This window comes from Primulina eburnea, chromosome 18 (genome assembly GCF_022965805.1).
Source record: "Primulina eburnea isolate SZY01 chromosome 18, ASM2296580v1, whole genome shotgun sequence".
Classification (NCBI taxonomy): domain Eukaryota; kingdom Viridiplantae; phylum Streptophyta; class Magnoliopsida; order Lamiales; family Gesneriaceae; genus Primulina; species Primulina eburnea.
In genome coordinates, this window is record NC_133118.1 from 27,537,655 (window position 1) to 27,561,683 (window position 24,029).

The following is a 24,029-nucleotide window of genomic DNA, read 5'->3' on the forward strand; positions in this document are numbered from 1 at the left end:
ACATTTGTAAATAAAAAATTGATATTTTAAATAATCACAAAATCAATTCAGATAAAATAACGAAGGGAATAAAATTATTACTTTTATATATATAAATCATCGAGTTTATCTAGCTATTTATCCTTGTCATGTAGAATAGAAATAATATATACTAAATTTTTTTTGATTTGGAAATATATTTTAAAAGGCAAAAACTTGTGTGAGACGGTCTCACGGGTAGTATATGTGAGACGGATATCTTATTTGGGTCATCCATGAAAAAGTATTACTTTTTATGCTAAGAGTATTACTCTTTATTATAAATATGGATAGGGTTGACCCGTCTCACAGATTAAGATCCGTGAGTCGGTCTCACATGAGACCCACTCATTTTAAAATAGTCTTTTAAGTTGAATTATTTTGAGTTTTGTAAAAATTTGTTTTTTTTTTTACTTTTTGTCCTATTTTACGGAAATATTATCGTGATGTCGGACATGTTAGTATTTTTCTATATTATATTTTTTTTTTATGATGTCACGTCAAAATTTTGATGTAACGTTAAAACTATAGTGAAATAGGAAATCAAAGTTGCAAAGCCAAAAAATAACTATTTAAAGGACCTAAATATAAAATGGACAAATTTATATAATGAATTTTTTTTATATGATAGTACCAATTATAATGATTTGACGAAAACTTATGTGAGACGGTCTTACGGGTCATATTTTATGAGACCGATCTCTTATTTGGGTCATATATGAGAAATTATTACTTTTTATGCTAAGAGTATTACTTTTTATTGTGAATATTTGTAGGTCTCACAGATAAAGATTCGTGAGACCGTCTCACAAGAGACCTACTCAAAAATAAAATTAATAAAAGGGACGTTTTTTAAAAATAATGATAAAAAATATTAACTAATTAGAATTTATTTCTCAAGGGTGTCAGCATCATCACAATATTCTCAATTTCAAACACCAATGGAATCATTAAACAAATATGGTTTATTACCTATGCAGATTCAAGTATGTGTAGCAATATCATATGTTTTAGTCAAGAAATGGAAATATTAACAGAAAACAGATCTTGAATTAGACAGATAATAGTAATAACACTTTCAACATTATCTATCTTCTTTGTCTTCCAATTGATAGAAAATGGAAAATGTAAGAGGTTTGATTAGTGATACATTTAGCTCATCCAAGTTATACAAAAAAAAAAAAACCAAACATTTGACATATCGAATCGTGCTCGGAATCGAGGTCATGGCTGGTAAGAGGAACGGCAATGTTGTGACTTGATCAGTGAATAATATGAACCCTTGTGTCCAATACCAAGAAGTTCAGAATGTGATCCTTTTTCCACAACTTTGCCGTTCTTGATCACAGCTATGCAATCCGCCTTCTGTATTGTGGATAAACGATGAGCCACGACTATGCAAGTCCTGCGTATCATCATTTTCTCTAATGCTTCTTGGACTAAGTTCTCGGATATGGTGTCTAAAGCACTGGTTGCCTCATCCAAGAGAAGGATCGACGGATTCTTGAGTATTGCGCGAGCGAGTGCTATGCGTTGCTTCTGTCCTCCTGATAGCTGGACTCCTCTTTCTCCACAGTAAGTTTTGTATCCTTCGTTCAACGAACTGAAATTTATCGAAAATATTATCAAAAAAAAGAAATATGAACTGTGTTTTTTAATGCAATGAATCAAGAAATGGCATACCTTAAGAATTCATGAGCATTAGCAAGTTTTGCAGCTTTGATAACTTCGTATTCCGTGGCGTTCTCCATGCCGTAAACTATGTTTTCATATACGGTTCCTGTGAAAAGCACGGGTTCCTGGCTAACTAATGCTATGTGTGATCTCAAGTCTCTTAAGTTGTAGTTTTTGACATCTTGATGATCTATTAGTATTGTTCCTTTTATGGGATCGTAAAATCTTTCAATCAATCCAATAACCGTAGATTTTCCTGAACCACTTTGTCCCACAAGTGCCATCGTCTTTCCTGCTTCATTCTTGAGATTAAGACCTTGAAAGATAATTACATCAGGCCTGGAGGGATAGGAAAAATAAACGTTGTTCAACTCTATGTTGCCTTTTAGTCCTTTCTTGACCTTCATTCCCTCGGGCTTGTCTGGCTCGATGTCACTTCTCCTGTCTAATATAGCAAAGATAGATTTTATAGCATTGGTCCCTTTCGCAATATCCAACGACATGCTTCCTGCATCTGCAATGCTCTTACCCGTGCTCATTAAGATGAAAAACGCTTGAAACAGATGCTCTGAGCTTACTAATCCTTTGTTCATTAGCCTTCCTCCATACCAATATGTTAAAGCTACTGAAGCTGTCGTAAGAAATTGGGAAGTGAACAAGCCTATCCCCGACATCCAAGATTGTTTTATGCTTTCTGTTCGTGGCCCTTTAAGCGTTTCCGCAAAGAGGGAGGCAATTTTGTTTTGAGAGGAAAAGGCAGTGATTGTTCTGTGGTTAACCACTGCTTCACTTGCTAGCTGGCTACCTTCATTTTGAGCCTTTTGTGCCCTTTCTGACATTCCTTTCATTAGCACACTTTTCGAGTAAAAGCTTGCTATGATCAATGGTTGTATAGCAATCACCACTATCGAAACTCTCCATGTAAGAATTAGCCCAAGTGTAAAAGCCACAAAAGCACTTGTGAATACCTGAACCAGTAAAGACATTCGATCTCCGACTAGGGATCGAACCACACTGGCTTCTGTGGCCAAACGTGCACAGATCGCAGCACTTGTGTTCTGTTCCTGATCAAACCAGGCAACCTCGAAAGTGAGAATGTTTTCAAGAACTTTCTCGCGTATCCTCTTCGTTAACCGTTCTCCCATGACTGCGAAATTGTAGTGTTGGATTACATTGCCAAAGAAGCTGATAACACCTATAGATAAGAATATCATGCAGTAAAATTTTATATCTGATTTTATTTTTGATCTGTCATCTGAAAAGAATAGAGAGACTACCGATCCCAAGAACCAAGCATTAACAGGCTGGACTGCTCCAAAGCTTGCTGCTCCTAAACATCCAAGAAATGCTCTTCTCCATTCAGGTGCATTCATTTTAAGTAAGCGCCAAGAGGAGATATCTCGAGAGGACGAGTAGTCTGTCTTTTCATCGTCACTTTCGTAATATGAAAGCATGTGTATCGAGGGAACCACACTCACAGTTAAAGCAGGGCTAAATGGTGAAACAGGACTGCTTTGCCAGCTTGACCTTACACTGTGATAAGATTTAGGAGTATAATCTTTCATCCTTCCTTTATTGTTTTTATCATGTTTCTCATCTGTGAAACGGTAAGGGCTGGATGCCTCATTCTGCATTGTTGACTGCATTTTCACCATCTTTGAGTACACTCCATTATCTCCTAATTGCATCAGTTTATCATGCGAACCAGATTCGATGACTCTCCCTGATTGAACGACCACAATCATGTCAGAATCATAGATTGTGGTGAGACGATGAGCAATGACAATGGTCGTTCTTCCTCGTGAAGCCTGAGTAATGGCGTCTTGCACTATTCTTTCAGATTGTGAATCTAGAGCACTTGTAGCTTCATCAAGCAAGAGAATTCTTGGATTTTTAAGCAACGCCCTTGCTATAGCAATCCTTTGTTTCTGTCCTCCTGACAATGAAAATCCATATTGCCCCACCTGATGACATACAATCAGAACCTTATGAGCATGAATTACACCAGAAGTTGATATATAACATAATCTTAATATTTTACCTGAGTTTCATATCCGAGTGGTAACTTGACAATGAAATCATGTGCATTTGCAGACTTAGCGGCATTTATAACGAGTTCTATGGAAGCGTCGTCTTTTCCAAACAGGATATTTTCCTTTATCGATGTTGCAAAGAGAATTGGCTCCTGATTCACCAATCCCATCTGGGATCTCAACCATTTGAGTTCCAGTCTATTTATCTTGTGTCCATCAAGTAGTATGTCTCCTTTGACAGGATCGTAAAATCTTTCGAGCAATGAAATAACTGTTGATTTTCCAGAACCACTCCCTCCTACCAGACCAAAAGTTTTTCCAGCTTTTATTTTAAGGTTAAATCCCTGCAAAACCGGTGTGTCCATTCTTGATGGATAACTGAAATAAACTTCCTTAAACTCGATTTCTCCATGTACATATCCTAAAACTTTCCCTCTTGAATTCTGAGAGTCTATCTTAGGAACACGGTCTGCCATCTCGAAAATCCGTGTAGCAGCAGCTGATGCTTCTACGATGAATGAAATATTAGGAAGTGCACTCATACACGACCTGTAGTAATACAAAACAATGCTTGAAATCGATACAAATACTTGATATAAAAGTAAAGCAGTGTTGTTATCAAGAAAATGTGCTCACAGTCCTCCAAGAACAACACAAACTGCTGCTATAAACACGCGTCCACCACTTTCTCCTCTCTCAAGGACAAGAACGCTACCTGCCCACGATTCAAATGCCCAAGCAGCAAACATAATCCCCATGCTACCGATCATCAACCCTTTCATGAGACCTTGCTTAATGCCAAGATTCATACTTTCCTGAAGAGCTCGTCCGAAACTTTCGAGTGTTTGACATTCACCAACGTACGAGTAAACACTTCTGATTGAAGATATTGCCTGTTCCACGATACCACCTGCAACATCATAAGCATCTTTGTTCTTCATCCCAGTGTTCATCATTAACTTTCCGAATCCCACTCCTGGAGCTATGAAACACAATGCACAAGGGAGAGAAGCCAAGGCAAGTCTCCAAGAAAGTGTAAAGGCAATCACTAGGCCGAATATGAACGCAGAGAATTCAGCTAGGCAGTTAGGTATCTAACTCGGCGAAACCAAAAAACGAAAACAAAACAAATTTTATCAGGGAAAACAACCCAATTTTAAAGGAAACAAGTAGTGTAACAAAGATCGAGAGGGAAATAAAACCTTCTCTGCTATAACACCTTGAATCGAGTGTGCATCTGCAGAGATGCTTGAAACTACTTTGAAAGTGGAGGATGAAGCATCTTGACAGTCAAAGAAACCAACTTCTTGTCTAAGTACCGATTTCAAGTACTCGGTTCGTATACGAGATGTCTGTCTCTCTGCTGTTCTTGTCCAACATAATCCTTCTATAAAAGCATACAACATTTTGATAAAGAACCAATCAAGAATGCATTTATAAAAACCATGATCCGCATACCAAGAAATGCTGACAATCCAACTCCAAGAGCAACATAGAGTAGTCTCAGTGCATACTGCACCAAAAAACAGCAAAAAACTAGCGACAACTCACGAAAGAAAACTAAAATTAAATCAAAAATTCTGCTAAATTAAAATATATACCTTATCCACCACCTCGTTAGCTATAGACTGATTAGCAGTTCCATACTCATCAATGATACCACTTATAACAAACATATTAAGTGGTGACATTAGCCCATCTCCCAAGCTCCCTAAGGTGCCAATTAGCATCAGAAACTTGTCGACGCCGTCAGCGTACCTGAAAAGGCCACCTTTACCTCCCATTTCCTACACAAGAGTTTATACCAACAATATATGTTTTTATACACGAAATTCTCCGTGTGACTAATCTGCAAACCATGCAAAAGACAGAGAATCAAATGAGATGAAAGTTAGTTTACGGTTTTGCTAGCCGGCAACCTTAGCTGAAACATTTGGCCTTATTTAATGGTGTTTTTGGATGACTTCAGCGAGAATTTTGGATAATTCTCTAGTCTTTTGGATACTTTATGAATCGAATACAGCTAAAATCAGTGGATTTTCACTAAAGGGTATCTTCAGAAACCAAGTTATTAACAGTTCTCTATGTTGGATTCATTCGAGGAGGAAAATATTTTATATGTAATTCATCCCTTTGCTACCAGATACTCATATATAGTTGTCACAACCCGCAGTGGTACAATGATGTAAATTTCTTTCCGTAGAGGAGAGATTTGAATAAAAAAACCGTTTGTTGTTTTACCAAAAATTATAGCTGGTGGTAATGGTGTGACTCAAATTTTTTAAACTGCATGACAGTTATTGGATCTCAACAATCTATCACTCAATAAATGTATTTTTTGCAATGATATTAATCTTTGTTGTGCAACTCAAATCTTTTAAACAATATAACGGCCTCAGCGTTATGATTCGATCGTTTTATTCAACATAGATTATTATTTTATCTCAATACATTCCTAAATCGACTATTTATTTAGTTTTTTTATATAAAAACATTCTGCGGGGCTAATTATTTGGCCAAATGTCAGCGAGGTTGTTTGTTGAGGCATAACATTTGTGCTTGTAATTTTCACATAGACAGAAACAGAATTCATTGGTGGATTAAATATATGTATATTTTTTTGTTCGTCAAATAGCACTAGGGCGGCTTGGATTTTGTGGGGGTGATCAGGGGCGGATTTAGTGTAGGGCGAACGGGGGCCACGGTCCCCCCAAAAAATTTAAAAAAAGTTTTTAGTATATATTAATTTTTTTTAAACTAAATATATAAACAGATATATATACATATGGCTCCCCCCAAAATGAACGATACGTCCATGTATCTCAGTGGCTAAAGCCAATTATAAACGTTTGATCCGCCCGAGTTCAAACCTTTTTTTTGGCTTAGCGACGGTTTTAACCAAAACCGTCGCAAATGTTGCGACGGATTTTCAAAAACCGTCGCTATATAGCGACGGTAGCTGAAAAACCGTCGCAAAATAAACTAAGCGGCCCCCCAGTTTCCACATCCTAGATCCGGCCCTGGGGTGATTTTCCCTTTTGGTAGAAAATTTAGGTACTTCTTATTATTTATTTGTTTATTAGAAACAATTTTAATATTTAAATATATGTATGACATTATAATTAATATTTTTAAAAAAAATTAAATTTATTTGTTATCATTTTATATGAAACATGTTAAAGTATGAGAATGGGGATTTAGTGATTTGATTTACTATTACATTAATAATTAACAAGCGGCAAAAACTTATGTGAGACGGTCTCACGGGCCGTATTTTGTGAGACATATCTCTTATTTGGGTCATTAATGAAAAAATATTATTTTTTATGCTAAGAGTATTATTTTTTATTATAAATATCGATAGAGTTGACTCATATCACAAATAAAGATTTATGAAACCGTCTCAAAAGAAACATACTCTTAATATGAATTGAGTAAGTCAATTTTTAATGAATTGATATATTATATAAATCACTTGAATTGTTATATAGTTTAAAAAATTAAAATTATTTCATTATTATTTACTATATTTTTTTTATAAAACGACAAACGTTTGTTCTCGTTATAAATATATTAATAGATTTATAAATAGATAATTGATGAAACAAAATAATTTAAATATATATATATAAAGAATATGCTAAAAATATTAATTGTACTGGGCAATTTGAAGCAAATTCGATTTCGATCTTCCACCTGAGAGGATTTGAGTGTTGAATTCGCTAGATTTCGTAGATGGTGAAAGTGGCGACATTCTTTGGTATGTCATTCGCAGCCTTCGTTTTCTGGCAGACCATGGATAAAGTCCATGTCTATATTGCCCTTCGCCAGGACGAGAAGGTGTGTCTCTCTGAATTTGTATTCCATTGCTTCTTTTTTTTTTTGCTCCTTTCTGGCTAGAATTTTGATGGGTTTTTAGTTCTATATTCTTTAACGTGTTGTTTTGATTAAATAAGGATCATTGTTCTGATTTAGGTTTTGGATTTGGGTTTTTTTTTCTTGAATGGTGCATTTCTGAGTCGTCCTTGATATATTAGAAACATAATTAGAATATTTTGTTTTCCCGAGTGTTTCTGTTCAAGGGGAAGCAGAAAAGTGAGATAATTAAGGTAATGTTTTCAAATGCTTAAGAAAACTATTATTAATTTGTAGGGGGTCTCATGTGAGACCGATCTCGGATCATAATCTGTGAGACTGGTCAATCTTACCCATATTCACAATAAAAAGTAATACTCTTAAGCATAAAAAGTAATATTTTTTCATGGGTGACCCAAATAAGAGATCCGTCTCACAAATACGACCCGTGAGACCATCTTACACAAGTTTGATAATATTTGTATGTAGTGTTGTAATAGAATTGGGAAGCGAAAATCATACATTTGAGCTGGGAAAGTGGGGAATGTGGGATGTTACGAATTTTGATCTTCATTTATGAAACTTATTGTCAAGATACTGTTAATTCTAAAGTAATTCACTGATCCAAGTTCGTTTCTTTCTTATCTGTTGATGTTACTTTAGAAGGAGAAAATGGAGAAAGAAACTGAGATAAGGAGAATGAGAGAGGAGCTATACCAACAACAAAGAGAAAAGGACTCTCTTGCATAAACTCGTAAGGGGTTTTCAACTGATCAGGCACGATGGCCGTTTTATGATCTTTGTTTGAATTTTAAAACCATATCTATTTGCTCAATTCTCATAAAGAATAACTGTCTTACGCGACATATTTTGTCAGCATGTACTTTGGTTTTGGATTTTTCAAGCAATGTTAAGTTTGTGCACTTGATAGACTGTTGTTTCCAGCTGCCGTGCTCATGAGTGGCTTTAAAATGATGAATATGAGAATTTCTTGGCGTTGATTGATTGATACTTTCTTTTCGGAATAGTCACCTATCCTCTTGTGGTATATGAATCTGTGTGATTCCAGTTCCCTAGCTATTTCATTGCACGACTACTGGACTATCTTGTTTGCATGGTTAAGCCTCGGTACCTTCTACTGCATTCAAATTTTTTTCTATACATGTCTCAGTAAACATGTGTGATATTCATTGGTAGATGCATGTCAAGATGAGGAGTCATTTTTCATGTAAGAATTCATTCACCTTTGTATATACCGTTAACTCTAGGTTTAATCTGGTGTACAGTTTATCGACTCCCGTGTGAAGGATTAGAGCTAAGAAAAGAGTAAAAAAGAAAGTGATTTGTATATTGCCCTTGTAAATTTAGTAGCATACTTTTCATATGTAATGTATTTTATTGCATGGTTCATTTACTATTGTTAGCTGTATGTTGTTTTATCTTGCGCAAATTATGAACTTTCACCAGAATGTGGACATACGTGTTTGTAGCAGAGTGATGATCTCAACATCATAATCACATTGATAGTTGGACATTGTCAAATTTGTTATACGAGCCCTTGTCTCGAAACCTCGTTGGTGAATCATACCGATCGATGCAACGTTTGATTTATGTTACTTGCTTATGACTCTAGGTATCAGTAGTCATGATGCACATGATACATTACTGAACGTGGAGATTCTGCTGTATCTGTTTTGTGCCTCCATCTGATACCGGTGAAGTTATTCATCCATGCATATGCTTTTCCGGTGTGCGTATTCGATGTGATAATGATTGGATAATTCGCTGAGGTTCCCTCGACGTCTTTTTAAAAGGTAGGTTTCAATGTAGTACCTCGTGTTTTATTGAAGCCTATATTTTGAAATTGATGTGAATTTGAGACGTTGGTGTCAGATAATCACCACCACGAGGATACGAATGAATCGAGTAGAGTATCAATCTTTTTCATATGAATTATAATATTATTCAGTTTCCATATGAAATTGCTCAAAGATGCATGAATATTTTGAGCTATAGCCGATTTTGAACTCGGATTACTTTGGTTTAATTTAATAACTTGCGAGCTTTAATATTTTATTTGTATGAGAGGAGCTCACGAACTCGAGATCATATATGAACATCAGTATCATAAAATTGGATTCCAAAGCAAATGAATTAAACTCAAATTCAATTACTCAAGTAAACAATTGACTCCAAGAAAAATAATTAGTACGCTATATTAACATTTTGATTACAAATAGATATTACATATACAAGGCATACGTGTATGATGTTGTCAATATTATTTTTCAATAAATAAATATATCTTATCATGTATGGACCTATTTTTAAATTAATACAAAATTGGAGTAGCTTTTTTCTTGTTGATTCCAAAATATCAAATTTTTAAAAGAAATTGGTTTAATATGTGATTATAAGTTTTTTTTTAGTCCATCTTGAACATATAAATTTAAAAAATATGACATGTACATCTAATATGAAAAAAAATGAACCTGGTGACAGTTTATATATTTTAATAAGTCTTTATTACTAAAAATATTTGTACTAGCACAGTAGAAATTGAATAAACTTGAGAAGTTATATTATATTCTTCTAAAATAAGAAATATAGTTGAAAAATATTTTGTTTCGTGTAATTCGTTAAAACATCTATATACAAGCATAATGTTCCAAGAACTATCAATCAAATGATATATAATACTCATATATAAACATCTTTGCCAATGATCACTCCAAATATCGAATACAAATAAACAAGTAAACTTTTTAATTAATTCTTTTATGTTGTTCAACAACTAATTTTTTTAAGTGTATTTCGTGGAATATGTCTAGTAGATGGATCTGCACTTGTTGAAAAGCTTATTTTCAACAGATAATTTATCACTCAAACTAAAAGAAATTTGTTCAATCGCAAAATATTTAATTGTTTCTTCTCTAAATTTAGATTCAAAAATTTTAAAAGGTTAAGAATCATTACGTGTTTGAAACGATAACGCCGGAATTTGAGTTTCAGAAAGATCAATACCAATTTCCACCTGATAATTTTTCTCGACATGCCGTGTTAAAAGTTTTATAACCATCTTCTTGTTGAAATTTTAACTTTTCAAACAATATTTACATTTGGTTGGCAATTCATCGGAGGGAACCGTCACTTTCTCGAAATGTTTAGTGAAGATATTAGATGTGTGGCGATGCACTGCTCGAGTTTTATGCGTCATCAAACTGCTCATACTTTTCTTGACTCTGATGATGATGTGTCTGTTGAGTCTCTTGTTCATGTTCTTTACATTTTTCCTCATAGGAAAAATCAATATCATGGTCATCGGCATTAAATCAAGGAAAATCGTTATCCTCAAACGTAGGCATTATGTTCTTTCCATTTCTTTTACCAACCCTACGACTTGATCCAGCCAATTTTGTAAATATAAAATGAAGTAATTAAGAAAATAAATGAACAATAAATCAATAATCGAGATTAAGACTGGATATTGAGAATTATAGATTGAGATAATTGTGTGAAAACATATAGGGGTGTGGGGTATTTATATAAAAAAATCAATGGTCGGCCCAGACTTGGGTCGATCATTGCACAACGGCCACAAAATAATGATTTTCTATTTCGAAAATAATATATATATATCTATCTATATCTATATAAATATACATATTGAATTGTGAATTTACTCTATTGTCCTTATCCTTATAATTATCTATTAATTATAATTATGCATTTACTCTTTTGTCATTTACTCTATTGTCCTTATCCTTATTATTATCTATTAATTACAATTATGCATTTACTCTTTTGTCCTTGTCCTTATTATTTATTTACTAATTACTAAACTTTTAAATTCAATCCTTATTAATTAATTATTAATTACAATTATCCATTTACTCTTTTGTCCTTATCTTTATTATTTATTTACTAATTACTAAACTTTTAATCATTATCCTTATTATTTATTTACTAATTACTAAACTTTTAAATTCAATAGCCGAGATTAAAATTTGTTTTGTGAAAAAACCTTATAAATAAACAATTATACATTTACTCTTTTGTCCTTATCTTTATTATTTATTTACTAATTACTAAACTTTTAATCCTTATCCTTATTATTTATTTACTAATTACTAAACTTTTAAATTCAATAGCCGAGATTAAAATTTGTTTTGTGAAAAAACATTATAAATAATCTATATATATTTATATCTATCTATCCTTACCTTCATTTAATAATAATCATTAATACATATTTTTTTAATCAATTTTCAATATATGATGCTAAATACATATTACTAAATAATATTATCTATTATTATTATTAATCTATTAAGTATATGACTTTCATTTGTGGCTTATTATTATATTATTTTTTTTGTTTTACAATTTGTCATGTTAATGGTGTTATTTAATTCATTTTTTATCTTAGTTTAATAAGATCATTAATAGTGTATTTAACTCAATCAAACTAATTATTATTTTAATTTACTTTAAATTTAATTTTAGTTACTTAAATTTATACATTACCGTCAAATAATAACAGGAAGACAAAGGGAAATGAGTCGGATTGAATAAAAATAAATTATTTATAAATATTAATGTCATACAAAATTTCTTTCTCCCATTTAGAATAAAAATATTTTCAGACTCTTTAAGTGTCAATAGAGATATGTGATTGAGAGAATACATATTTTTTTAATCAATTTTCAATATATGATGCTAAATACATATTACTAAATAATATATTATCTATTATTAATCTATTAAGTATATGACTTTCATTTGTGAGCTTACTATTATATTATTTTTTTTGTTTTACAATTTGTCATGTTAATGGTGTTATTTAATTCATTTTTTATCTTAGTTTAATAAGATCATTAATAGTGTATTTAACTCAATCAAACTAATTATTATTTTAATTTACTTTAAATTTAATTTTAGTTACTTTAATTTATACATTGCCGTCAAATAATAACAGGAAGACAAAGGGAAATGAGTCGGATTGAATAAAAATAAATTATTTATAAATATTAATGTCATACAAAATTTCTTTCTCCCATTTAGAATAAAAATATTTTCAGACTCTTTAAGTGTCAATAGAGATATGTGATTGAGAGAAATATTTGTCTATAAGTGATTTCAAACACTGTTTTTAAGTTATTTAGTCAATTTTTTTATAAATGCTGCTAAATAAATATTACTAAATAATATGCTCCATTTGATCATTTTGTGTTCTTGCAATGAGAGGAGTTTTTTTTTTTACCCTAGCGTTAACATGTTTGATTGTTATATGTCTTTTGTATTGATAATGTAATTGTGTTTGCATTGTTTATGTGATTTGTTTGTTTGCAGAAAGAAAAGAGAAAACAAAATCAAATATCCAACAAAAACGGTTATTTTTCAATTTTTTATTGTTGGGATATTTTGTTAATTTTTAAACACATAATGCATGTTTTCTGTTTGCTTAGATTACTTAGTTTGGAGTGACTTAGAAAATATTAAAAAGATTGAAATATTTCTTCGTTTTTAGCTTATGTCTCAGAATATCAAGAGATAACATTTTTTATTTTTTGGGGCAAATGTATTTTCAAACTTCTGTCTATAAATCAATATTTAAATTTTTTACGACATTATTATATTCTCTAATCAATTTTTTTTACTTAAATTGATAGAAGGCATTTTAATTTGAGTTTTTATGTTCTTGTTTATATTATTTTTGTAATATTATTTATCATGAAAATAATAGGTGAACTACAAAATTTGGTAGGTCTAAGAGTCCTCTGGTGAACGACAAATATGGATAAATTATTAAAATATATAATATCCAGTAGATTTTTGGCATGCGATTTTGCTCTAATTCAATGATTATGCATGATTCTAAATTTTAATTATATCACAAGTTAACGCATGCTTTGTTGTTGCTAGATATATTTAGTCAATAGTCTAATATTTTTCTATGGTTTAAGAAAAATTGTTTGACTTTGTATTATATTTTTACGGCTGCTTTTCTAAATGGTTTTATTATGATTTCAAGGCACCATTTTCCATGTGTTTTTTAAAGAAGTGGAATGAATATCTATAAAACGATGACATTAATAAGGCTTCTTCTCTTTATTTGAAAAAAATATTGGAAAATTTATACATATTGTGAATAATATGAGTTAATATTTAATTTGAGAGTGATTTATGTTTTTTATTGCTCGTATATACTTCAATTTTTTTGTTATTGTACTAAATAAATTATTTTTAAACTTTGAGTTATCATTTTTTTTATTATCGATGTTGTTTGTGTTATAATTTTTTTATTCGTTTTGGTTAGTATTGTTGGTGGTAATTGATTTTTCTGATATTATATGACGTGTCTTGTTGTTTATATAAAAATAAGTATGAGAGTATATCAATCAAAGACACGTATTTTGGGTCTTCTGTTCTTCGAAGAGAATAATAAATGGTTTCTGTGAATTATATAATTTCTTGGTTTTTCATACATATAGTCTACGAAATGCGTCAAATTTTGAACAAAAAAGTTTTGACAAACATAGTTGATGAAAAAAAAGACATGTTAAATAAAAAAAAAATGTTGTGTATTACTATGTTGGGTGCGATAATTGTCCCTGCTTGGTAGAGCGGTCGAACCGTGGTGCTTGAGCTGATGCGCGGTTTAAAATATTTGAGTTGCACAATTACTACTCGCTATAGCTTTTGGTAAAACGGCAAGCGCTCGGTCTTACAATTGGTATCAGAGCCAAGGTCACGGGTTCGATTCCCATTGATTGCAAGGAGTGCAATTATTGGGAGGAAGATTGTTGGATGCAATAATTGTCCCTTCTTGCTTGAGCGGCCGAACTGTGGTGCTTGAACTGCTGCGTGATTTAAAAGATTTGAGTTGCACCATTACTAGCTATAGCTTTTGGTTAACCGGCAAGCGTTCGGTCCTACATACTATGTCCTAATTTCTGTATGATATAATTCAAGCACATTTTTTTATAGATATTTGAAATTAGGTCTAATTAAGTAACATGAAACATATACATATATATTAAATCATATTTATAGCAAAATGTTAATATCAATAATGATTCAGATTTAAATTTCAACGAAACATAATAAAGAAGGAATTGAAGAAGTGTATGTGTACGTTAAGTGTTATATAATGATTATGTTGCTACTTCATGGTTGTGCGACATATGAATGTCATATAAAATGTCAATATTTCTCAATAAAATAGTTTTTTCAAAAAGAAAAAATTCTTCATTTAGAAAAAGAAATACATGAAAAACAAATTGTTCATAATTCTCATTCTAATAATGGTATGAGAACAATTCTAAAACTTTGTTGACACAATATAACAGATCAATTCTGTGCATTTTATTGAGACATTGAGTCAGTTTCACTTTATTTTCTCCAATATTATCTCGATATATTTCGAGGTGATACGAGATTGTTTTTGTCTCGTTTTTTAGTCAAAGTGTCTAACTAGCTAATTCATAACATATATGATGGTACCATAGAAAACTCATCGTCAAATAAATTCACTTAGCAAAATATTGAAATTCAAATAAAAAATTCTACAATATTTCATCAAATTAATTTTGACTATCATAAAATGCTCATCAAATCTAAATGGTTATATTATTAGATGAGATATTGAATAAGACAAATACTTTGACATATATTTGAATGATATCTCATATGCATATCTTAATTGCATTATTCGTATCTCTTCTCAAACTTTTTAAAGTACAATAATTAATTTTGTATGTCGTTCCACAAGATATAAAATATTATAAAACAAAATATAAACTCGATAGAAAAAAATTATTTTGTTTCAATGAATAATATAATATTATGTTCTAAACACAACAAATGAGATTGAAACTATATCATTCTCATGACATGATGCACGCAATCATTATTTCAAAGCTTCCAAAAAATGACGATCAAGATGATTTTCTTGAATTGTGTCAAATTAAATTAGGACACAATTCTAAGATATAGCCATTTGAAGAGATTTCAAGTATTTTTCTCACACTGATTGAGAAATAGTTGTTAAAAATTTATTAACCTTACAGCTATATGTTGATAATATTGATACTAAATATATAAAAATGATATCACAAATATCACAATATTTGAAGAAGGTGCAACACCATTCATTTGTTATGTTGTTGAAGAATATATAGGTTATAAATACTTTTAGTCACATTGACAATGGCCGAGCCTGGTTCTGGTTCTGGTTTTGGTCTATGTCAAAACCAAATCGTAGCCAGGTTTACTTCCTGCAAGGCACCACCATTTAGAATACACACAAAGAAAAAAAAATCAAAGTCAAATTCAGGACCTTAGGCCTTCGTTTCAAAAATAATTATGTGTTCTTAGTTAAACATGTGAGGGAATCATGTAACTACCGATGTTGAAGGATGATTTTGAAATATTGTATTGTTTGCGGAAAAAAAGGATAAATTCACTTTAAATATCTAATATTTATTAGATCATAGTACTTTTCCAAAAGTTTTATCAAAATACAGTGATTTGGTATGGTATAACAAAATTTTCGAAGAAAACTGTATACCGTACAAAACAATTTGTTATAGAAAAAAATATACAGATTCGGTATCGAAATTTCGGTAAAGAATAAATTTCATATCAACGATTTCCTCCAAGGCATCATTCGATTTGATACATTGTGATATTTCGAGACCACGTCGGAAAAAATCCCATCCCAGGACTGTTATTTCTTAACAATTTTTTCATGATTTTACTCGATATACATGGCTACATCTCATGAGTTTTAAATCTGAAAAACAAGGGATATTACAATCCTTTATTTCTTGGGTAGAGACACAATTTAACCATCACATTAAAACCATTCGAACCGATAATGGTACATAAATATTATCCATGAAAGAATCTCTTGCTGCTAAGGTAATCAATTATCTTCACTCATGTCCTTCTATATGCAACTTCCTCTTGGACTTTGTCGACAGGAGGAGACATCTCGTTGTATGTCGACTCAATAAATCTCTCTACGGACTTAAACAAGCACAGTTGGTTTCAAAAACTTTCCACTGCCATTCAGCAATATGGTTTTCACCGATCCAATTAGTCTAATTAATCGCTTTGTACAAAAGGGTTTGGTGACGCAGATTGGGCTCGATGTTTGATAACAAGACGGTTTGAAACATGTTATTGCATATTTCTTGGAGAAGCCCTTATGTAACGTACCGTACTTTTTACTACTAAAATTTACGGAAGAATTAAAAATTTTCTTAAATAAAAACGCGAGCACTCAAAAATTATATAAAATAAACTGTACGTCTCAACAAAGATCTAAAAATAAAGTTTGACAAAAGTATTTGAACATTTTCATAAAGACTTAAAAACACGGTGGTCCTCGGGTTTAGCCTCCTGCTCAGTCCAAGCCTGCTCCTTGGTCCCCACCTCCTGTCTCCTCATAAACATTCCCACCTGCATCGATCAAGCCTAGTGAGTCTAAAGACTCAACACGTATAAACTGGAAGTAACAAGTATTATATAGTAAAATCACATGCAACTTAAAAATAGGACATACATACTTAAACTTGAACTTGCGTATTAAAACTTGAACATATATACATACATACTTAAATGTGCCGTAACTTTTCTTAAACATGCTTGCATACTTGAATATATTTGAAAATACATAGCTTCATCATTTTGCGTAGAGGCATGTTTCAAAGCAAGTGACCCATAGCATAATTCGCCTGATCAGACTAAACCACAGTACTGAGATGACAGGGACGTATTCACTGTCACATACATGAGATCCCCGTTCATAATTTAACGGGCTGATTGGTCCACGTTCATAATTTAACGCTTTCCAATCTCGATCTAAACCCGTTCATAATTTAACGGGCGGATTGGTCCATGTTCATAATTTAACGCTTTCCAATCCTAAACATAATTTGGTCACAGGACATTTAGCATACCTCAAAAACTTAAAATATTTTCTTACACGTCAAACATACTTACTTGGTGTTGAGGGATTTGTTGGACTTCGATTGAGGCCGTTGCTGAACATACTAACATGAATTCAAATGCTTAACTTGCATAACTTAGACATAAATATCATGCTTACTTAAGAGCTCAATCAATCCCTTAGGACGTTCTAAAATTCCCATGATTCGACCTTGTAAATTATTGTACTAAACCATGACATCAAACCTCAAAGCATACTATAAAATTTTCCCAAAATAACAAACACACGGACCTCATGCCCAGGTCCGGCTCTGGGTCGTGTCCATGCGGTGAAGTGAGTCGTGGAGAAAAGGGAAGGCACGGACCCCGTGTGTGCGCAAACTTGACACCGAGAAGAAACAAAGGCACGGACCCCGTTCCCTGGTCCGTGTGGGGGTTTGTGTCGGCACACAAAATGGCACCAAGAGGAAAACAGAGGCACGCACCCCGTGCTAGGGTCCGTGTCCGGGTCCGTGTACCTGCGCGACTTTGAAACTCACGAAAATTCTGAACACGCAATGTTTATCGTTCTAGACTCGATTATACGGACCAAGGACCGACACCCCGAGACCCATCCTAGCATGCCATAATATCAAACCAAATTCGCACAACCACCCAAAGCACGACGTTCACCCTACGACAGATACAATTCCAAAAACGTGGCAATTGACATCAAATCGTTTCCTACGACTACTAATCTACTCGAGTGCCTTTTGACACCAAACGACATATCAAATAACAACCCAACATCATACTAAGCATACCTAGACGCAGCAACGATCACCCGTCGATCCCCAACAAAGCCTGTAACCATAAAAGTTCAAGAACACATCAGTACATAATTTTCTGAAAAACGCAGTTTGAGCAGTCCCACGAAAAACATCATAACTCACTCAATTTTTATCCAAATATTTTGAGTTTACTGTCAAATCCAAGGTATCAAAAATTTCTACAATTTTCACGTTAAAAGTTTCTCAGAATCGTGACCGAAAAATCACAGTATTTAAAAAGACAACAAAAATGAGTTTTCAGATCTAAAAATTATTTTAAAACTGATCCAAACCATTTTCTGCTCAAACGACGAACGTCACACATAAATTTTTACGCATAAACATCACACAACGCATAATACGACAAGATCGATGCAGAAATAACAGGTTATACGTGCCTTTGATAATTTGAAATACTGTAACAACGATACCGAAGCGGGGAGAGATGCGAGGTTGATCCGGGACGATCGTGACACTAAAATCTTTGAAGAAAACACACGAAAATACGCTGGAAAATCATAGGGGTAGGGACGGCTGCTGAAAATGGAAGAACCCTAGGTTTTTCTCTCTTTTAAAATCTGAAAATAAGATGTGTAGGGTGTGTTGTGTGCTTTAGTGTGTGTAAAAACATGTAAGCGTGTGTGAGTGTGTGTAACGTGTGTGTGGGTTTTTAATTAGGAGAAATTAGTGCTAAATTAACTAATTAAAATGCTAATTAAAGGTTAAAACACACTAATTTAATCAAACTCCTCAATTAAAATAATTACACAATAATTTTAAAAGTTCTAAACTCTAAAATTACTAAATACATATATAAGGCTTTTAAAATACTAAAAACTAAATAAATTATTTAAAATGCCTCATCCTTAACTAAAAATAAAATACCACATTTTAAATTGCTAAAAATCATCTCCGGTCCTTTTCTCGATCCCGCCTCGAATAATCGTCTTATATATATATATATATATATATATATATATATATATATATATATATATATATATATATATATATATATATATATATTTGATGGGTTGTAATTGATTGATTATATATTTTCCTATAATAAACCCAAGCTGTAATATATAAGCACACGTTTATCTTTATAAATGTTTATAAAAAATGAATTCCAAAGCTTTTAATTCCAATTTTCAATTTTGAAATTAAAAATGAACAAGATATAAAATCTAACAAAATCATCAATTTCACTTTCTTCCTCACTACTTGCAAATAAAATTAATTTTTTTTTCAACTGGCTTTGAAATAGAAATTGGAATGGGCAGAAATTCGTATTGAGTCATTCGTGAAAAAATATTATTTATTATTATAAATATGAGCATGATTGACTCATATCACGGATAATGATATATGATAATGTCTCACAAAATCTTGTATTAAAACAAATCGATTTTGTTTAGTTTTTTTAATTGACTCAAAAAAATTCATATATATATATATATATATATATATATATATATATATATATATATATATATATAGGATCGATTAGAAGGAGCGTCGTTGAGCTACAATAGCCCGGTTCTTGAAATATTGAACACCGATGAATTAAATCGAGTTTGGTTAAAAACCAAGCGGAAGATACTCGAAATAATCCTTCGTAGCCCGGTTCTTGAAATATTGAACACCGATGAATTAAATCGAGTTTGGTTAAAAACCAAGCGGAAGATACTCGAAATAATCCTTCGTAGAATCCGATTAAATATTTTGTAAAGCATTTAAAATATATGCAAGTTGAATGAGTAAAAGTATTTCAGTTGAATCATTTTATCAAACACTTGGTAAGCAATATTTAGGTATTTGAGTAACACATAAAATGCTTCAACAATGCATCTTTAAAACTGTGGGGACCCGGACGCTAATCATCTTCTTAATCTTCTTTTGGGATTTAATTATCAGTTCTGATAAACAGGGTCTAAAAATTTTTCTTTTTAAAATGTAAATGCGGAAGATAATGGAATCTAAATAATATACATCTCAGTATAAAATACATTTCAGTATAACAGTACAATACTGTACAATCTAAGTCTAAGGTTCAGTTACTAATTTCAAGTAAATAAACCAAATCTACAGTAAGTCCGGAATCACCACGCTAACTCGTCTTCTCTCATCATCTTGACCCTGATCCAGCCCCACCTATTGTCATGCACACATACAAAACAAGACAACAGCCGGATAACTCCGATGAGAATAAATCCCAGTATAAAACATGGTAAGCATGTATAGAAACAATCTAAATCTTAAAACATGCTATCATGATCATATTCAGAAGTAATAGATTTCATAATCTATGAAATCAAATCAAATAAGCATGCAACTCGAATCTGATAAACATGCAGCTCAAATCAAATTATAAAAACATGCTATCATGACTGAAAGCAATAAAAACGGGTTTCATAGTCTATGAAACCACATTCATAAACACATGCAGTTCTAGTCAAATCATGTCTAGACTCGACTCAACTATAACTCTAGGGATCCCGGGGTAAATAAGACGTCACTGTCTGTCACCTACCCTCCCAATCGGGGTGACGTACGTCTTATTCCTAGACTTCGGTCATATCTGTATCGAATAATCTACAATAGGAGGGTGTTTGCTCCTATGTAACGATACACCGAACATCTAGAAGTCTGACTATCTGTCAAACTTTCCTATCTCAAATGCAATGTATTACAATCTGTAAACAAAGCATACATATCTTAAAATGTAATGTATAACAATCTGTAAACAAAGCATAATATAAACAATAAAGCTAGTATGTGATTTTTGCTGGGAAACTCAAATAGTATCTTATTTGAGTTGTGTCTTCCCGAATATCACATGAATTATACCTTTGTCGTCCCGGTCTGGCGAAGACGAAGTCTCGAAGTCAAATCTGTCCATATCGATATGATAATGACAAATCACATAAATACAATATCAGTATCTATCTCAGTTCATAATCTGTTCTGTTCAATACTCAACTCGATATACAATCTGATAAAAATCAACAGTATAACCATGAATCTCAATCAATATCATATCTGATCAATCTAAATCAATACTGAATCTGATCGATCTAAATCAACTGATGTTTCGACGGCATAACAATACAATCTGAATAACCCCGTCAATCTGAACATCACAAATGTAATTCTAGAACCCATAATCTGTGTCAATACAATTCATAATCTGAATACTAACTCAATTCTGATATAAAATCTCAGTCAACATCTTTCAAAAATCATAACAATTACAGAAACAATCTGTTCTTTAATCTGACTTCAATTCTATACTGTCTATGGTAGCAGAAATGCTATATCTGAATCACATGCAATTCTAGCAACATCATAAATTCAAATCTTGTCTAAACGTAATAAAACTTACGTCCAGTTGTAGCCTGCGTTGATATGAACACAGTATTGAAGTCGGATTCAAATTCTGACTGACGGATTTTTCGTAAATTAAATTCTAAAATCAAAAGCGTACGAATTCCTCAATTTCTCGATTTCCTTCTGATAAAACGATTGCATGTAAGTATATATATATATATATATATATATATATATATATATATATATATATATATATATATATATATATATATATATATATATACATCCGTAGCATGCAAGAAGGCAAGTGGCTCACCTTACGCATTCCACGTCTCGCGCTCGGGCGGACAAGAGTTTCCGCTCGGGCGGAGAACTCTCGGCCCTCATCCATTAAATAATCGCGCTCGGGCGGACATAAAGTTCCGCCCGGGCGCGAGATGCTCGGCTTTCTACCAACATTCAATGGCGTTCGGGCGGACATAAACTTCCGTCCCTCATACATTTCATATTTTTCGCCCAATTGGTCTCGGGAGGATCTGTCTATGATCATATCAGTTCAAGATCAATAATCTTAGATTAATAACACCGTAATTCTCGGGCATTACATTTCTCCCCCTCTTGGACCTGAGTTCGTCCCCGAACTCACAAACAATCAATTCAGATATATACGAGAAGAAATGTATACTAGAGTTTAAATCAAAACTCAAATCCCTGATCCCTATCTGGAATACGAATTCATGAAGTATGCTATCATAATACTCCTTAAACCAACTCTGACAGAATCAATCTTGCCATGTTGGTTATACAACATCCGTATAAACCAATCATAATTCATCACATATCAGTACCATCTGTTGTTATCAATCTATTAATCCCAAATCAAGGATATCATTCCCCTACCAACCGTCATCATCCGACGTTGGAAATTAAACATGTCAAAGCTGATCTGTATTCATTCTTTTCTAATTCTTTTTCAAAAGGATTTTGTAGGGTTCACTGTATAATATCTCGTCTGTAACTATCTAATTACCCATCTGATAATCTGATAGTTATAATTATACAATAATTCACACAATGACAATATGTCATATCATCTAGTGCTAACATCCAGCATTACAGTTCCCTGGATATCTTCCAATATCTGGATAATACACTCTGACTATCTGTCAATCTGTGAATAATCTGCAAAATAACTTATGGTATGATCTGCCATAATTGCAAACTTAATCAAAATCACAATCTGATATAGTCTACTTCTACATTCTAGTCACTCTGACTATGTTCTGACATCAATCTGTGTCATTTGGTTCTGTTTGTACATTATCTTGTACAAACTAATAGATATAGATTGAACAATCTGTCAATCATAATCATATTATATCACAATCTGGAAAATATTGGGATAATCTCATTACGAAATTCATCCAAATATACTCCCCATGTCGAATCAGAAATATACTAAGTCTGTAATAAATCTTCTGATTTCTTTCTTTCTGTCTTTTCTGTTAGCGATTTAGACATATCAGTACAATTTCTGCCAACATTTCTGTACAAATTCTGTCACGACTGATCTAATCTGTCTATATAATACCTGTTTGTTCGAATCTCATACATTCTCAGTCAGCAAAATGAACACTGAATCCACTACAATGTATTTCTGACACTATCTGTAATTTCAGATTCAAACTATTCGGTATAAAGAATTCAGTTAATAATAAAATTTAAAGAAAAAATACCTACCTGGTATTCGGCTCTGATTATAAATATCAATTCTGTTATACAACTCTGAAACATTCTGATATCATACCACAATCAGTCTAATACAAAACACCAAATCACATATCTGTTTTTCTGACCGATACTCTGCTCTGATTATCGAAATACTGTTCTGACCACTCTGATCCCGTTTCTGAACTGCTAAAATTCTCGAATTCATTTCTGATACAAGCTGAACTGTATATACTCTCAACGGTTCATAAAATCTGTATCCATACTGATTCAGAATAACAATAATCTATACTAATCTAGTAAATATATAGGATTGTAAGTTCTAACAATACTATCGATTCTGACAAATCAATCAGATCTTCATGCCATTCTGATCAACTGCTATATATCATCTGCAAATATAATATGCTCCCCAAACAATACAATCTATATAAAATACTGATCTAGAAGCAATAATTCTCAAGCAGTTCAAAACACAAGCATATCAGATAATCTGTCAACTCATATAATATCAATCTCTGACAATTCTGACATTTCTGATTTTCTGATCTTTCTGATATCGGTATCTGATCAGTCACTGATCACAATATCAACTGTCTCAAAATCAATCAGTATACTAACA

General features: G+C 32.3%; 2 protein-coding genes across 2 annotated transcripts; one reads left to right on the plus strand and one right to left on the minus strand.

Moving 5' to 3' along the window:
• Positions 1-1,046: 1,046 nt before the first annotated feature.
• LOC140819724 (ABC transporter B family member 15-like) lies at positions 1,047-5,679 on the minus strand. The gene is made up of 7 exons (XM_073179905.1): positions 5,327-5,679; positions 5,184-5,238; positions 4,928-5,112; positions 4,362-4,819; positions 3,734-4,274; positions 1,702-3,656; positions 1,047-1,621 (listed from the first exon to the last, which is right to left on the minus strand). Exons 1-7 carry the CDS (start codon positions 5,507-5,509, stop codon positions 1,243-1,245), a joined length of 3,756 nt encoding a protein of 1,251 aa, XP_073036006.1. The 5' UTR covers positions 5,510-5,679; the 3' UTR covers positions 1,047-1,242.
• A 1,682-nt stretch (positions 5,680-7,361) lies between these two features.
• On the plus strand, positions 7,362-8,599 carry LOC140819563 (uncharacterized). The gene is made up of 2 exons (XM_073179702.1): positions 7,362-7,565; positions 8,244-8,599. The coding sequence occupies exons 1-2, from the start codon at positions 7,461-7,463 to the stop codon at positions 8,328-8,330; spliced, it is 192 nt and encodes a 63-aa protein (XP_073035803.1). The 5' UTR covers positions 7,362-7,460; the 3' UTR covers positions 8,331-8,599.
• The last annotated feature ends 15,430 nt before the right edge of the window (positions 8,600-24,029 follow it).